Source organism: Gopherus flavomarginatus, chromosome 1 (genome assembly GCF_025201925.1).
Source record: "Gopherus flavomarginatus isolate rGopFla2 chromosome 1, rGopFla2.mat.asm, whole genome shotgun sequence".
NCBI classification, from domain to species: domain Eukaryota; kingdom Metazoa; phylum Chordata; order Testudines; family Testudinidae; genus Gopherus; species Gopherus flavomarginatus.
In genome coordinates, this window is record NC_066617.1 from 117,660,781 (window position 1) to 117,678,082 (window position 17,302).

General features: G+C 44.7%; 1 protein-coding gene across 1 annotated transcript in view; it reads right to left on the bottom strand.

The window, feature by feature from the left end:
* CACNA2D4 (calcium voltage-gated channel auxiliary subunit alpha2delta 4) overlaps nucleotides 1-17,302 on the bottom strand; it is a 163,665-nt gene that overhangs the window by 94,516 nt on the left and 51,847 nt on the right. The window contains exons 17-24 of the mRNA XM_050936309.1: nucleotides 16,813-16,899; nucleotides 15,902-15,970; nucleotides 14,447-14,518; nucleotides 5,868-5,929; nucleotides 5,514-5,581; nucleotides 5,286-5,331; nucleotides 3,698-3,795; nucleotides 1,117-1,210 (exon numbers count right to left, since the gene is read on the bottom strand). Of these exons, the coding sequence (XP_050792266.1) occupies nucleotides 1,117-1,210; nucleotides 3,698-3,795; nucleotides 5,286-5,331; nucleotides 5,514-5,581; nucleotides 5,868-5,929; nucleotides 14,447-14,518; nucleotides 15,902-15,970; nucleotides 16,813-16,899 (596 nt within the window). The remainder of the gene's footprint in view (nucleotides 1-1,116; nucleotides 1,211-3,697; nucleotides 3,796-5,285; nucleotides 5,332-5,513; nucleotides 5,582-5,867; nucleotides 5,930-14,446; nucleotides 14,519-15,901; nucleotides 15,971-16,812; nucleotides 16,900-17,302) is intronic.

The window sequence follows — 17,302 nt, forward strand, 5'->3', positions numbered from 1 at the left end:
AAGAACTTAAAGTCCTATACTCCTGCCTGCCCAGCTGCAGATTATTTACATATGGGATTGGGGTGGGAGATGAGTTACTTAGAGAGGATAGGTGTGCTCCCAGGGCTGAACCTAAAATCTGTCTGGGACAGGGAGATTAAGGGATTGCGAGGGATGATGTAACTGAGTGGTGCAGGGCAACCTTGCTGGAGTTGTGGGTGAAGATGTTGTTGTGAAGAGGCTCACAGTGTAGAGAGCCAGCTGCTATGGACATGGCACTGTCTTATTAAGTGAGAGGAATGTGATGGATGACAGACTAAGGCTGTGTCTACACTAGGGCTTGTTGGCAAAAATTTCCTACCATTCCTACCACTCGTTCAATTCCACCAATGGTAGCAACAGTTGGAGTCCAAATACAGGTAAGACAACCATGGCTGCCAATGTTTATAACACATGCTGCAAGCAGATCTGAACAATACAGTGTTAAAGTGCTAGTAGCCCTAGATGCCCAAGTAGCAGCTGCGGGAAAATTTTGCCTCCAAAAAAACCCCAAGTGGAGGCAAGACCCTCTAGATTTATATCCCTTCTCAGTCCTGGCAGCAGCAGTCCAAGCTTCCATCTGTGTACCTCAACCCTGACCTGAAGGCACCATCCCTATGTCTGGCAGGTAGGTCAGTTTCTATGGCCCATTCAATCCTTGGCTTCAGTGTCAGTAAGAGAGCCAGCTAGTGCCAGTTGTGATACTCCAATAAAAGCTGAACTCAGCCCAATTCACTTTATGTAGTTCAAGGAACAGTTGTCACGTGGTAACAAAGCTTAGTTACTACTGTCCTTGGGTGAGATTTGAACTCATGATTTTGAAGTGTAAGTTTCTGTATCTATTACCAATACCTCAAATGTGAGACTCCACCTCCTTGGAGTCCATTCCTGAGAGGGAGATCAATGTCCTGCTTCTGTTTCTGTGGTTAGCTTAGTGCTATGTAAGGATCTATTATGGGCTCTATGGAACAAATGGAATCAAGCTGCTCCTTCAACTTGGCCACAGAGCTTCACCAGGGAATCAGGAGACCCTGTCCAAACTTCCAAGATGACCATGGGATCTGAATGAATTTCAGCTGCGTTTTCACATATACTTACTCAGACATGTTGAGGGCCAAGGCTGTCCAGTAGGCCTCCATTGGCGCAGTTACCACTGCATCAAACAGCACCTCCTGGACCAAGTCCTCATCACCTGAGCAAAAACACCCAAACATGATTAGGAGTGAGAATGGTGTCATTCCTTTGCCTCCTAGATATTCTTAGAGCAGCAATGTTACTGACCTAACTTGTGATCCAGGGGGTTGAAAAACAGAATAAAAGAAGATCCCATTTGCATCTTCTGACCATCCCAGGGGTGCCTCACCTTTGGCTGAGGACAGCAGGGGAACCCTCACCAGAGTGTGACCAAGCCACTCTCACAGACTGTCTAGCAGCAGCCACACAGAGAGCATTATAGTCAGGGCAGCTCACCGCCACGCTGTATATGAGTGCAGTGACCCTAACTGTGGGGTTTAGGTGGTCACTTTCATAAAGCAAGTTCAGCGCACTGGACACTTCTTACAGTTTTAAAGGGTCAGAGGTCACCCTCTGTCAGCCCAAAAGCTTGGGGGGTTAAAAGGCTGAGCAAACAAAACAGGGTCAAAAGAATTATTTATTCCCCCTCCCTTTTGGCCTTCACCTCTTAACTCACTGAACAGGCAGTCTACAACTGTTACCTTGACTCCCTCTCTCTCAGTCCTGGATCCCCTCTAATCAAGCTTCTGCCCATTCCACTCAAGCTGCCTTCATGAATGATCTATCTGTGGCCAAATCTCAGGACCTCCACTCCATTCTTGTCCACCCTGGATGGGGCAGGACTCCCGGGGGATGGGGGGTATGACAGGGAACAGGGGGCTTGAATGGGGCAGGAGTCCCGGGGGGGCCATCAGGGGGCACAAGGTGGGGGGTAGGGGGTCGGATAGGGCCAGGGGCCAGGTCATGCCTGGCTGTTTGGGGAGGCACAGCTTCCCCTAACCAGCCAGCCATACAATTTCGGAAACCTGATGTGGCCCTCAGGCCAAAAAAAGTTTGCCCGCCCCTGCTCTAAAGTTTTACTTTGGGAGATCTCATCTACCTTAGATAGCTTCCTCACCACCTTCATGCCATTGACTTACAAATCTTCCTCACTCCTGACTTGTGTCCATCTACTCTGTCCCTCTTTTCAGTCTGCCTGACATCTCCTCCTGGATGCCTCACCATTAGCTTAAACCTAACATGTCCAAAACTGAATCCCTTATCTTTCCTTAATGTTCTCCCCACTCCCCTCGTTTTCTGCTATTATTGACAAGACCCTCTTCTCCTTGTCACAGAGACCTGTAAGCTGGGGTTATCTCTGACTCCTCCCTCTCCTTTTCATAACACATTCAGGTCATTCCAAATCCAGCTGCTTTGTCCTCCATCGCAATTTCAACATCTGAACTTTTCTTTCTGTCCATATGGCTAAAACTTTCATCCAGGCCCTTATTATATATCTCATTCTACTCCTTGACACACATCTCACTTCCTTCCAGTCCATTCAAAATAAAGCTACTAAGACAGTCTTTCATTGACCTTTCCCATAATTCTATGTTACAGCCTCCCTGCTTCCTCTGAATCTCTCCACTGGCTCCCCTTTCCTACCTCATCAAGTTCATCCCTCTTGTTTTCACCCTTAATGCCCTTCACTACACTGCCCTTCCTTGCTTATTTGCTTTTGACTTTTATAGTGTCATTCCTGCACCCTTCGTGCCACCAGTGATGCCAGTTTTGAACAGCCATTTATCTGCGTGTCTCACAAATATCTTTGTGCTTTCTTCTATGCTACTTCTTATTCACAGAGCACCCTCTGACTTGATTAATAAGGCCACTACTCTTTCTTCCTTTAGATCCTTCCTCAAGATGCACTTCTGTGCTGATATTTACAACTCATAAACCAGCTAATGATGTTCAGGTAGAGCAGCAGTTGGGAATAGCTGATTTCATTTAATTCAAAACCCAAAGAAAACCCAAACATACTTTCAGGTGATTTGAAACTGTCTGGGAACATCAGGTAATGCAATATATAAACTATGAATCCACATGATCTTTTCATTACATTTGTCCTCCCTTGTCCATTTCTCTCCTTTGTCCGTCACACCCACTTCGTCTACCCTAAAGAGCTAATGACTGAATTTGAAGTAAGGCAAAGCTTGCCTTTTTTCCTGTGTTTGAGGGAATGCCTAACACAATGGTACCCCAACTCTGAATAGGGCCTTTGGGATCTACCACAATACAAATAATGTTATTACTATTGTTTTAGGACTACACAGCTCTGAACTACACACAGGCACTCTTTCCTTCCTGGCTCCACCCACAGCTCTGTCAGACATGGTCTGCAGCACTTCCAGCTAACACAGGCCTGGCTCTCCCCTTAACAGAGATGTTCAATCCGGTTTAATTTTGGGGTAATTTTGAAATGGAAACAATCACTTGCTGGGGATTAGGATGTGGCCACTCAATTTATTTCCACTTGCGAAGTGAGCAAGTGTTTGAACTCAGCTCTGCAGATATGAGCATACAGCTCATGAGCTCAATCTACCACCACTAAGTTTCCCACAGCCCTTCTCCATGGTGGAGAGGCCCAGGAGAGCTCCAGTAGGTCACTTTCATTTCCAGCACTCACATTCCAGATCGGGTTCCTCTCCTGTGAGGAAGCGGATCATGGCCTCCAGCTGGCTGAGCTTCCGGTGATCTGGATCAATATCGGTGATGCAGTAAATCCTGGTGGCAAGGAAAGAAACACAGAGAATCACTTTCAAGCAAACACACTAGGAAAATAATGATCTGGGAAAAAATATTGTAACAAATTTTTGGCCACCTAGGAATTTCAGTTGTCATTATGTTGCACTCCGCGGGTGCTCAGAACTTAATAACAACAGCATGGATAGAACCCAGCTCCTCCTCTTAAAAACAGCACAGGATGCTACCACTTGCACTAAAGAAGCATCTTAATTCGCAGTATAATTCCTTTGAGACACAGCAGAGCAGTTCTAATTTCACCTAGCAAAGGCAATGGTAACATATGCACTAGTCTGCTTATAACAATATTCAGTGAGATGGAGAAACCTGGAAAGCAGCAATACCAAAGGAGACAGATAACTAGACAGTGAACAAGCTTGCAATGTGATATGGTGGCAAGATAAATCAATGGGCCTGCATGTGCAGAGGCATCAGGATGCAGAGTTGGGAGGTGATCACTTCTCTGTATTCCACAAGAGACCAGCTTCTAATATTGCTTTCAGTTCTGACCACTTCAATGTCAGATTGGAGGAGTATAAAGAAAAACATAAATTATTAAGGAACTTTAAGGAAAGGTTTATGAGGCAAGACTAGAAGAAGAGACTATAAAGCTGGTGAACAGATGACTTGACTATATATGTTAACTGTGCATGAAACTGAAGGAGGAAGAGATGCTGTTCATGGTGGTTTGAGGGGTTTTAACTAGGGTATAATATACTGGTTTTTTTGCAGTGCTTCTCGCAAATAATTGCTTTATTTTGGTCCATTTGAGGTTCACATGCCCGAGTTTAATGTTCAGTTTCAGCTATACACAAATCCCAAATCTCAAAGCAAAAGTTGAAAATGCCTAGCTTCGTTTTGGAGCATGAGCTTTCGTATTCACCCACGAAAGCTCATGCTCCAAAACGTCTGTTAGTCTATAAGGTGCCACAGGACTCTTTGCTGCTTTTACAGATCCAGACTAACACAGCTACCCCTCTGATACTTAGCTTCGTTTTGTTTCATGGCCAAACCCAGCAAAAGCACAAATTTTGCATGATATGATTTTGCATTAATAAAGTCAGCTCCAGGTTCACTAGAAACCACATCCAGACTCAATCAAAAGGCATGTGAACCAAGCTGATTTCTCACTGAGCATAATCTGACCTTGCAACAAAATCCCACTTTACAAAGTTTTGTGTGATTTATGGTTTGTTGCACAGTTCTAGGCAGGAATAGGATGAGATTGTGCAAAGGAGAATTGAGGGTGAATATCAAGGATCTTTCCTGACAGTGAGATGGGTCAGACTGTAGAATAATCTGCCAAAGAAAGTGATGGTAAGTCTCAGGAGCTTGCTCCAAACTCTGGCACCATCAGCTACTTCAGGACAACATTGCTTTTCTTCAAGGCCAGGGAGGGTGGCAGAGCAGAGCAAACTCTGCCAGTGATCTCAACCCAAAGCTCCACCATCAACAGGATATCATCTACTTACCATTCATTAGCTAAGGTCAAGTCTGGCTGCAGCAGGTCGTGCAAGCCTGAAACAAGAAAGCAACCAATAAGTCTATTGATCAGTCAATGAACCAAACACACAGAAAGAGTCTGAGAGGGTGAGGTGGGGGACAGAGAAGAGAGGGAGGCACAAGCTCATCCCTGGGATGCCAATGAAGTTCAGCATCCTTGCCCTCTACATAGATGTGGCTGTTTCAGGTTAACCTACCTTCTTCCACGGAAGTGTTCCCCAGCAGGATGTATTCCCCATGCCCACGGGAGAGGACGACACCCAGGCTGCAGTCAGGGGGAAAACAGAGGGTTTGTCAAGAAGGTCAAATGTTTACATCTAACACTGCCCTCCCTGAGAGGCGAGCTATGATCCCCAATGCCATCAGCTCGCTCCTCTCTTATTAACAAAAGAGCATCCCCAAGCAAGCAGTAAGAGTATCTGAACTCCAATACAAGGGAGCAAGGAACCCCTCTGTCATAACCAATATCATGAGAAGGGGGGACCAAATAGCCTTGTTCCCTCCCTCCTCCCCGAAAGGTACATTCCCTAAGCTGAGATACACTTGCTCACCTGAAAGGCGTGCCACTGATGTCAGTGAAGAAATAATCGTTAGTGAGAAAGAGAACCCGTTTCTGGAACAAATAAATTAAAAAAAAAGAGAGGGGGAATAAACGTTTTGAAAAACAACCCTACGGTGGGGGAAGGGATACACCATCCTACTGCACCCCAGTGACAACGGTGATTTGGCTATACAACCCCAAAGGCAAACCAAAGCATCTGATAAACTCCAGTAACAGCCATCCCCACAGGCCGGCTCTGAGGCCATGATGCAGTATGCAATGTTCAGCAAGTCATGTTTTTCAGAGATCCACTCACTCAGCCATTCAATTTCCTTGCAAGGCCAGTAAAACACCTTAACTCTTGGATTATAACCCAGAGAGCAGAAAGTGTGAGGAAGCTGCCCTCCCTCTCACTGCATTAGCTATATGCTCACTGCATAACCAGATTGCCGGGTCCTGCTGGTCTTTCTTTGCACAGGGCCTGCAAGACCCCAGACTGACCTTGACCCCACCATGGGCTACAATTCATTATTTCATCAGCTTCCCTGGTTCCCTCTATTATGCTCTGGCTGGAGATTCAGAGAGGCGGATGAGGAGGATTGGAGGGTGGGAGGGAATGGGTTTGGAAGAGCCAGAACAGGGGCTACAAAGTGATTACAACCGGTTGGACAACAGAATTCCCATCTTGTGGGAAATGCTGATAGTTTTAATATTTATTTTCATCCTGAATCAGGACAAAAGAGTCAGACTATCCAATATTTTCATGGAATGAAGAGTTCTTTAAAAAATTTCAATTCGGAATCATCAAAATGAAAGAACAACATTGTTAATGTCAATTTGAACAAAACATTTTGTTTCAAACTGAAAAATTTCATTTCAAATTATTTCCACTTAAAGAAGCATTTTAATTCAAAATGTTTCATTTCATTTTGAAAAGTTACTTTGGAAAAATAAAAAATAAAAAAAGTGTCAAAATTGACATTTTCCATTTGAAAGTGTCAGTTTCAATGGAATTTAGCAGGACTGGCACAAGTGCTTCCTCTTTGAGGCTGCTGTAGTAAAAAACATTTCTTGGAGTGTTTCCTTTCTGAATTGGAAGTGCAGTGATGTGACTCCTCACTAGAACCAGGGCAGGAGATGAGGGGTGGGTGAGTCTGAGCGTGAGAGAGCCACTGTAGCAGTGGTTCTCAAACTTTTTGTACAGGTGACCCCTTTCAGACAGCAAGCCTGAGTGTGATGCCCTTCTTATTAATTAAAAATACGTTTTTTATATTTAACACTATTTTAAATGCTAAATTTATAACCCTATTGTTTAAAATGAATTTACCTTTTCTCACTGTTTTTAAATGAAGACTAACACATTTTTATCAAATTATTGCTATAAGCAGAAACATTTTTTTAAAAATAGTTTAATGCTCTTTAGTACTGTTTAATACTGAGTGAAGAGTGCAAAGAAACTTTGCCAATATCATTTTTCACAGCAGACTTAGCACTCCACTGCCACCATTAGTTCTGCACTGCTGCTGGCATGGTGTTGCCTTCAGAGCTGGGCGGCCAGAGAGTGGCAGCTGCTGGGCGCCCATTTCTGAAGGCAATGCCGCTGCCAGCAGCAGCGCAGAACAGTAGAAGTAAGAGTGGCTTTGGAGTACTGTGAAATTGACAGCTGGTCAGTTTCACTTTCTTGCTAGGCTAGTGGGGCCACAGAGTAAAAACCATCTCTTGTCAAGGCCACTTTTCACTCTGTTCATCCAGGGTTCTAAATCATACCTTTCAAGAAGTGGGAAGTGACTGGATGAGAAAAAACAGAATAGCTCTCTACTGGCAGATGGAACTCCATGAGGGCTGCAGGGTGTATTCTGAAGGAGCTAATAAATACCCCGGGGATTTTAAGGATATGAAATAGTACAATGCATCCAGAATGTGTTTTGGTAAAGGGGGAATACCTGACTGATCACACCAAAACATTTTTTTTTCATTTTGCTTCGTAACATTTCCCGGCAGAGTCCTTTCTGCCACTGCTCAGGATGCCCTGGACATCAGCTGAACAGGCCTTTTCTAACTCTGACATCCATCCAAATACCATGCCCTCATGTGACGTGTGACTAAGTGCAGTGATCAGTCCCTCCCTCATCCTGAGTTAAGGGAGATGGGAAGGAGGCCAGGCTGACAGCTGCAAAAGCATACGGTACCAGAACTGACAGGCCCACCCCCGTGTTATGCAAATCTCTCACATCTTGTCCTGTCTGATTTTCCTCAAAACCCATGGTAATGAGGCTGCCAGGGAAGACATACCTCACAGCTCCTGATCATTGTCTGAGGAAAGCGTCACCCAGAGAGCCTAAGGTGCAACCCCTTCATCTAGAACAGAACTCTTTGCACTTGCTGTTCACATGGGAGGCAAAGAGATCATGGATCCAAGTTCCCACACCTAAAACACCATCTGAAGAGTCATGTCATGTAGCTTTCCACTAGTTTTCTGTGGAGAAATGTCTGCTTAGAGAGTCTGCCAGGGTGTTTGGATTCCTAGCAGGTCAGTGGCGATCAGGGTAATCTACATGGGAATGCACCAGTTCCAAAGTTCAATGGTCTCCTCGCACAGCTTTTGACATAGCAGACTGCCATAATGTTGTTTAATAATACTTGGACTGACTGGCTGCAGTTGGGCAGGAGGAATTACTCACAGGGCAATCTGACTGCTCTTAGTTTCAACATGTTAATATTAAGCATAGACTTCTCCAGAGATCGTGTCCCTTGAGAAACCCACCCTTCCACATTTGCTCCCCAACCTAAGAAGGATGTACCCATGGTCATAGTCTTTGGAAGTCAGAGTTGAATGGTACCCACACAAACTAAGTAAGTGAGGCTAAGACCCTTTGGGGAACCATGATGAGTAAGTCAAGACTGTGCTTATCTGGAGTGCATACAGTCCACAATCAGGCTCATAGATATCTGAAATGAATTCTTGCTAATGTGTCACGTAGGTACTTGCCGTCATATGACCCAACAGGGTCGCCAGGATTGTATGGACATTCTGGGGCTCATCTGTATTTGGTGTATGAGTTCAATGAAGAGAAAGTGGTTGCCTGGTAAGATGCTCTGGAGGCCACAGTGTCCAGCCTCATCATGATAAATTCTATCAGCTGTGTGGATTCCAAGGCAGATTTCTCCAGGTTCACCAGAGACTCAAATTCTCAAAGAGATCCAGAAGTATGGAGGTTGCTTCTCATGTTTCCTGGTAAGATCAGCCCTTTAGGATATATAGGGTATAGCATTGGCCCTTGCCAGCAGGGGTGAGCTGGCACCACTGACAGTACCTTGGTATTAGAGACACAAGACACAATAAAATATCTTTTATTGGACCAACGTCTGTTGGTGACAGAAACGAACATGTGAGACCAGTATGGAGACAACACTGCAATGTACCCCGATAAACACTGAGCACCGTTGACAGTCCAAATGAGAGAACCCTGCACTTATAGTGCTGTTGGCTGGCTACAAATCTCAGGAATCTCCTTCGGGCTGGATGAATGTCCACATGAAAGCAGGCATCCTTGAAATCGAGGGCTGTGAACCTGATCTAGAGATGGGACAATTGATGAGTCACTATTCTGAACTTTAGGTGGCAGATACACTTATTCCCTGAGGTCCAGAATGGGTCTTCATCCTCCTGTCTTCTCAGGGACGAGAAAGTACTTTCAGTAGAACTTCTTTCCCGACTGCTGGAGGTACTAGTTTTACCACCCCCAGTTCCAGGAGTGTTTACATCCTACAGAAAAACCCTCTCATGAGAGAGATCTCAAAAAAGGGCAGGGAGGTGACTGGGCAGATAAGTAGCCCAAGAAGACAATCCCTAATATCCACTTGTCCACCATAATGTATGTCCAGGAAGATAGATAATGGGAAGTCTGCTTCCAAATCGAGGGGAAGAACCAGAGAGGCTGACTAGATCCAGTGAGACCATTGATGTGCAGCTCTCAAATGGCCTGTCAAAATGCTGGTTTCAGAGGTAACAGTGGTTGGAAAGTAAAGGTTAGTTTTCCCTGGCCACCATTCCTATTTGTCCTCTGATGCTTGCATGGAAATTCACACTGCTCCTGGTGATGAAAGTCAGGTGGGTTTGGTTGTCTAAATTGTGCTGCTGGGTTCTTTTTTAATTACAGGTGTACAAATACTCAATGAATGAAGTGTGGCTCAGGAGACTTCTAATGAGTGAAGAGACTCATCCGTCTTTGTGCTGAACAGCTCGTCAGATTTGAATGGGAGGCCTTCCACCATTGTTTGTACTTCCTTTTGGAATCCCAAGAAGGGAAGCCAGGAAGAGCATCTTATTATGACACCAGTTGCAATGGACCTCACCGCTGTGTCTAAGTTCATTTGGAGGGCTGATCTCATCACCACCTTACCCTTATCAGTCAGGACCTGGAACTGGTCTCTAACTTCCTGGGCATTTTACTGGGGAAGCCAGCTAGTTTATCATAGATGGTACAATCATAATTGACCATCAACATTTGGCAGTTTGAGATTTGAAATTGCAGGGAGGTCAAGGAGTGCATCTTTCTTCCAAAGAGGTTGAGCCTCTTTGCTTCTTTCTCATGTGGTGTAAACCTGGCTTGTGTGTCTGCTATGCTCAGTGACTGCAGACATTATCAATTAATTGGGAGGTGGGTAAGAGAATAGGTATTCCGACCCTTTTTCAGGTAGGAAATCTCTTATTTATCCTGCTTGGATACTGGCGGTACCACGGAAGGTGAGGGCCAAAGTATCTTGGCAGGTTCCAGGATAAGCTTGGAAGAGCCCCTCCTCAGAGCCAAGCTATGAAGGATTTCCAGCAGTCTCTTGGGGTTTTCATGGGCCTCTTCCTGGGGGATTTGAAATAACTTTGCCACACTTTTAAAGGAAATCGAGGAAGACCTTAGGGTAACAGGACACAGTGGGGAAACTGGAATCACTGTCTTGTCTGGGGAAGAGGAGGACAAGGTCACTGGCATGATATCCTCCTATTCTGTTGATCCTCTTCCTTCTGTTCCTTTAATTGCACTTCTTGAGGAGTCTGAAGATGCTCTTCCTCCTCTTTGGGAGCTCTGAATCTTCTTACGTCACTTGTGCCATGAAGTATGTTCATTGGGTGGTAGTCTGATGGGTCTTCTGGGCCCAAATACTGCCATTGTGAGCTATCATACCCCCTCAGTGCTGGGCCCCAGTAGGAGTAGGTTGGGTACTCTCTCAGATGGGAGGAGAGATACACCCTGGAGACTCCCCATGTCCTGTCTGGGCTCAATCCCCTCAAGGGACCCCACGAGATATAGTCCAGGTGGGTCTGTCATAGTCATCTTCAGACTTTGAGGATTCAGATCTGGATGGGAAGCCCTCAGTACCAGAGGAGGTGCTTTTTGATGGTACGGGCAAGAGTCTGGCTAAACCCCTGCTCGAGAATGGGGATGCAAAGGGGTACTGCAGGGAGATCAGTACTAGCTGAAGGAATGGTACGGGACACTGGGGTTTGGAAAGCAGTGGTGAATCCTGTTCCAGGAGCACCAAGAGGTCATCTGGAGCTGAGAAACAAGCCGGAGTTGATGGAGTTGCTTCCATAACTTGAGCTGCTGAAGCACTGGCTCTGGCAGTACAGATGAGAGTTTTTGTGCCAAGGAAGCAGTTCTAGGAACAAAGGGTGCTGAGGTCTTTCCCTTTGAAAAAATCCCAGTACTGGAAGGTCCCATTCTGGAGCAGGTAGCTACTGATGACTTGGTATGGGATGGGAACTCCTATCTCTTTTTAGAGGATTTGGATGGGGAACCTTCCCTATAGTCCTTATGGGAGCACTTATGTCTCCCTTCCCCCTTCTTCTCTGGTTCTGCTCTCCAGAGTTTCTTGGAGCCAGAGGGATCGTGGAAGTCTTGGAGCTGAAGAGGAGGAGTCACTCTTTTCTTCTTCAGGCTGATATACAGGGGGTCTCCCTAGTCAGGGGTTGTTCCCGCCTTCATGGACTGTTCCATGAGGAACTCTTGGAGTTAGAACTCTCTGGATGGCTTAGTCCTACCCTACAGATAGAGACATGGAAGAGACATGTGCTTACCCCAGGCAGTACAGACAGATATCATGTTAGACCATGACCAGGAAAGCTTTGTGGCACCTGATGCAGCTTTTAAAGCTGGGGATCCTTAGCATAGTCTCCTGAAACCAAGGAGAACTGGGGTTGAGACGGGTACAGAGAAACACTCCTTGACTGAGAGGGAGGGGGTGTCCAAAATGAAGGAAGCCAAACCCCCAAAACTATTTCTAGCTAAGAACTAACTAAAAAAATTCTTAACATTATTTACAAAGAGGAGGTGAAAAGCCAGCACGAACACAAAACCTCTGTCCTAGACCACAAGAGGTAGGAAGGAACTAAGTGGTAGGGGAGCTTTATCCTTTTGGTGTGGAGCACAAGATGAGCAGGGATGCATGCATGGACCTGCAGGACGCTGCTAGGGAAAATTTCTGGTCCTGGGTTCATGGAGCACACGTGTAACCTGATGTGCACTACACAGAGGGGAAATTATTTGAAAAACCCGATATTAGAAGTGGGTGATGGATGAAATAGTGGTAACAGAATAAAAAAAGGGAAGGGAGAAACAGAAAACATGTGGATGGCAAATTAGCAGAGAAAAATATGTGTGTGGGGGAAAGCAGAACTGGATGAGAAAAATATGGGGAAAAGAAGGGGAAAATTTCGAAAGAACATGGGCGAAAAAGAAGTGGAAAATATAGAAAGAGGATGGAAAAAAGCAAATAAGGAAAATGTCAGATGGGAACAGTAAAAACAAGGAAAAAAGGAGGCAAATGGAGAAACCTTTAGGCATTTGTGACATTCTTAAAAATGTTAAAATAAACAAGAATCCTTTGGATGTCTCAGAGAAAACTATATTGTGATTCTGCAGCAATACAATAAACTAAGAGGTTGCTGACCCCTGCCTGAGAGGATAATGGAATCGTGAGCAATAAGCAGCCTAGACTTCTAAAGAATAGATCTCACCAGACAAACAAGATTGCATTTTTTTGACAGAATTATAAAGTTAATAGATGAAGGGAATAAAGTGCATACAGTATATTTGGATTTACATAATGCATTTGCTCCAGTGTCTTATGAAATTTTTATTCCCCCAAAAATTAATTAATATTGGTTTAGATAGGATCTTTTTCATGTGGAATGAAAAGGGACTGAAATACTGTAAATGAAAAGTAATGGTAAACAATAGCGTATCAGGTGGTGGGAAGAGGAGAACAGCAAGGATGTGTCTTAGGAACCATCTTAACTAACATTTTAGAAAATGGACTGGAAGTGGGAGGAAGAAAAATAATGAGAAACACAGCTATACAATGGGAGGAAGAAAGTGAGGAGACAGTAATGCTGAAAGAGCCGTAAGCATGAGACTGGCAGCAGCTAATTAGAGAGGAGTGACAAATGTGATATGGCAGCAGTCAAGGGGAGTTGGGGCTATGTGCAGAGATCTGATGCTGTGGAGCAGAGAGATTATAGTAACTCTCTATAGAGCTCCAGTGAGATAACATCCAACTCTGAGCACTTCAGTACCAGAAAGATGTTGACAAATTATACCACAGAGAAAGGAAATGAAATGACAGAGCTGGTTGGATTGACTTAGAGTAAAACATATTAAGGCATTACATATGCAGGCAATACAAGGATGAGGGGGGGTGAGAGGACAAGTCAATCGTCTACCTGTACTTGAATGGTGGGAACACAGAGGGTAGAGGAGAATAATTTAGGGAGGTACGAGAGCTATAACTAGAAGTAAATCATATGAAAGTAAGATCTTAGTTACACTAGGAAATGGCACCATTTCAGCAAGGGTTGTCAACAACTGGTTTAGTTGAATTGGTGTTGACCACTGTTTAGCTGTAAGCATAGACAAGGACAAGCTACAGTCAGCAGCAGCAGATCAGCTAAACTGATGGCTGAAGTGGTGCGATTTCCTAATGTAGACAAGGCCTTCGAGAGGGAAAGCTTCCTGGCAATGAGATCTGTAAGGCTGTGGAAGTGATGGATGCCCAATCACTTGGGAGAATTACCGTAATTAAAAACTACACTGAATGTAGTAATGGAAAACACACCGTGAAGGATAATCCTGCAGGAGTGGACTAGGTGACCTAATATTAGAGCTGGTTCAAAATTTGCAATTTTAGTAGGATTTTCCATCAAAAAAAATTGATGAAAATTTAATCCATGCTGATCAAAAAACCCTGAAAATCTGAGAAAAATAGAGACAAAACTTCCATGAAAATTTTGGCAAAAAATACATTCTGATTTTTATCAGGTCTACCTAATATATCTTTTCCATTTCTGAATGCCTATGATTTCATGGATTGTTTCCTCTACAGAGATGCCTCCAATAATCTATGGACAGTTGCCTGGACACACTAATGATCTGTGAACCACTCTTTGATTTGAACAAATTATAATATGTAAAGTGGTATATTATTAAAATCCCCACACAAAATGCTGAGCACTAGGTTTGCACCCTTCACAGATCTCCACCCATCATTTCCCACCTCCGTTCCAGTTGTGACCTGAACAGGACCAGGATTTCTTACCCCTTTATCCACAGGGACCTTCACGTCCATAGCAAGGTAACCTGTTTCTCCATTGATCATTGCTGTTCTCAGCTGCACAGGGGAACAAATTAGCATTAGTGCCTCTGACTAGATAAGGACAGGATGTGGAGTGGTTCATAATTCATATAGGGGAAGCATCTACTGAGAAATGACTGGTTCCCCTTTTCCACTGCCTTTTCAGAGCTCTTTTATGAGCAGTTCAGAAGACTCACTCAGGCAGGCAGGTAAATGCCATATAATAATATGGATTATTAGTATTTAAAACCTATAAAGATGGCCTTGTCATTAAGGCCAAGGACTTGGAGGGAAGCTATCTGCCAGTCTTGCCACAACTGCACTTTGTGACAGTGAGCAAGTCACGTATTCTCAATGTTTGCACAGCACTAGGAGATCCTCAGGTAGAAGGCACCAAAGAAACACAAAGCAATATTAGTTCTTCCAGAACAACCTCAAAGCTCTTCACAAACTTTAAAACTAAAGTATCAAATCATAAGCTGCTCCCACAAACCATTTCACCTGCTATTGAAATGCAGTCATTTATGGAGTGAAGCACATCTGTTTCACAGAGCACTGCAACACTATACAACATGCTGGGACAAGGAATGAAGAGACTATTCAGCTGTGAAGATGCATTTATGTAGACACAATGCAATTTTGCAAGGACACCACTTCTTTTGCCCCCCCCAAAAAAGAAAAAGTAGTGCTAGGGATCTTTAATGACTATAAGACCTTGGTTTCCTAGCTAATCTGTAAGGTGGCACCTCCAGCAGCCCAAAGCCTCCTAGTATCATGCTAGGACATTGGTTCACTCAGAGTGGAAGTGGGCACCAACTGACTTGGCAACACAACTTAATGCAGCATCTTCAGTAATTCAGTGGTGGTCTCCCATTCAAGTACTGGGTAAGCCCAAGCCTACTTAGCTTATAGGATCTAATAAGACCATTGTTCAAGTTGCTACTGCTGCATGCTTCAGTGTACTAAAATCACATGCTTAATTACCCACTGAGCATGAAACAGTGACTACCAAAGTAAGTCTCTCCTAGCCAAGAACATCTGACTTAAGGCCCGGGAGGCTTGGGGTATTCTATGATCTGACTGAGCCTGCCACAGTCTCTCTGGGCTCTAAGTTGTTAAGATACCTGTCATAGGCACGGGAACTAGGGCTACAGGGGGTGCTGTAGCATCCTCAGCCCTCCATTCCCATGGTCCCAGCTCCCGGGCCTCTGTGCCTGCCCCGAGCTGTGGCCCCAGCCTCGGTCTACTTACCCCTGTCTGTGTCCCTCCCTTCTGGAGCTACAGATCGGGGGGCGGGGACAGGGGACATAAACAGAGGTAAGGGGGGTGCAAGGTAAAAAGTTTGGAGACTATTGCTTTACAGTTTCCTTAGCTGGCTTTCAGCATCCCCACTTTAAAAAGTGTTTCAGCACTACTGACACCTGGTATTTCATCCATATCTTCCATGTGATCCTGGCCTTGCAAAACATTTCCTTCCCAGCACACAGACTGCAGTGGACAGTGAAAGGAAAGGTTAGAATTAGATGGCAGCAAAATTTGTATCCAGATTTTAAACCCCTCTATTGTTTAGGGTAAGATAGCGGGGGCAGGGGACCTGATTCTCCCAGTATAGTGGCTGTGCTCTAAAGTTAGGACCTGAATTGGAAATTTCCCAGAACGTACTTATTGGAGCTTTGATTTCCTCCCCACATCCCTCCCATCTTATGACTCCAGATACATTGGTCCCAAAGAGAACAAGAAGCAGGCTCAAGTGAGAAACCATCAGAACTCGTGTAGTCCCACCCCAAGCAACACAAAGTAAAGGGAAACTGCAGACCTAGGGTATATCTACACTGCAACTGGGAGGTGTGATTGCAGCACATGTAGACATATCTGAGCTACCTTTGATCTAGATCAAAAGCTAGTCCTGGTAACAATAACAGTCAAGCTGCAGCAGCATGGGAGGCTGCCTGGGCAAACCTTGTCCACCCGGGACCTTGGATACACTCTTGAGCAGCCATCACCTGTGCTGCTGCAGCTTCATTGCAACTCTTACTTGACCTAGCCCCAGTCTAACTACCTAGCTAGATCAAAGCTAGTTTGGCTATGTCTACACCTGCTAAAAATCACACCTCCCAAATGCAGTGTAGATGTACCCTTAGAGGGGGAGACAAGGACCCTGTATGGGAGTGGGGAGGGGATGTTTCTCTCTGCAGGGACTCACCCTCTGCTTGTAATGATCAGCGTCTGACAGAAGAAATCAAGAATTGCTACAATCTACCATAAGGATACCCCACAGTAACTAGGAGAAAAGGGCCATGAACAGGCTACAATCCATTTCTGATACTCACTATTTCATCTTGGTCTTCCCACTCCACTTCAGAGAGATCCACACTGTTGTAGTTTGGTTTGGGCTTCAGCTTCTTTCCCTCTCTGTACTGGATTTTATAAAAGAAACAGAGGAAATGGAGCTCTAATTTTCCGGGCCAGCCCTCTAGCACGTCACGGTCAATATTGCATTGATAAAAGAGAGAAGCCACATTTATTTTGATTGACTGGCGAATGAGTGTTCAGATGCAGGTGTCATCTTATCCTATAGTCATTACATTTCCTGTGTGCGCACAGGATCTGGAGATGTGAGCATTACTGTGTGCTACAGGCCATTTCAGGAGCAAGGGGCTAGCACAGGGCTAGGTGGGCTTGCACGTAACTATATAGGCTGGTTTATGAGAATATGTTTTGGTAATTCATATAAGGAATTTGGTGAGCAGAAGGTTTATAGCAGGAATCCATGACAATGACCTGATAGCCCTAGTGGTTGTATAAAAACATGAGATACAT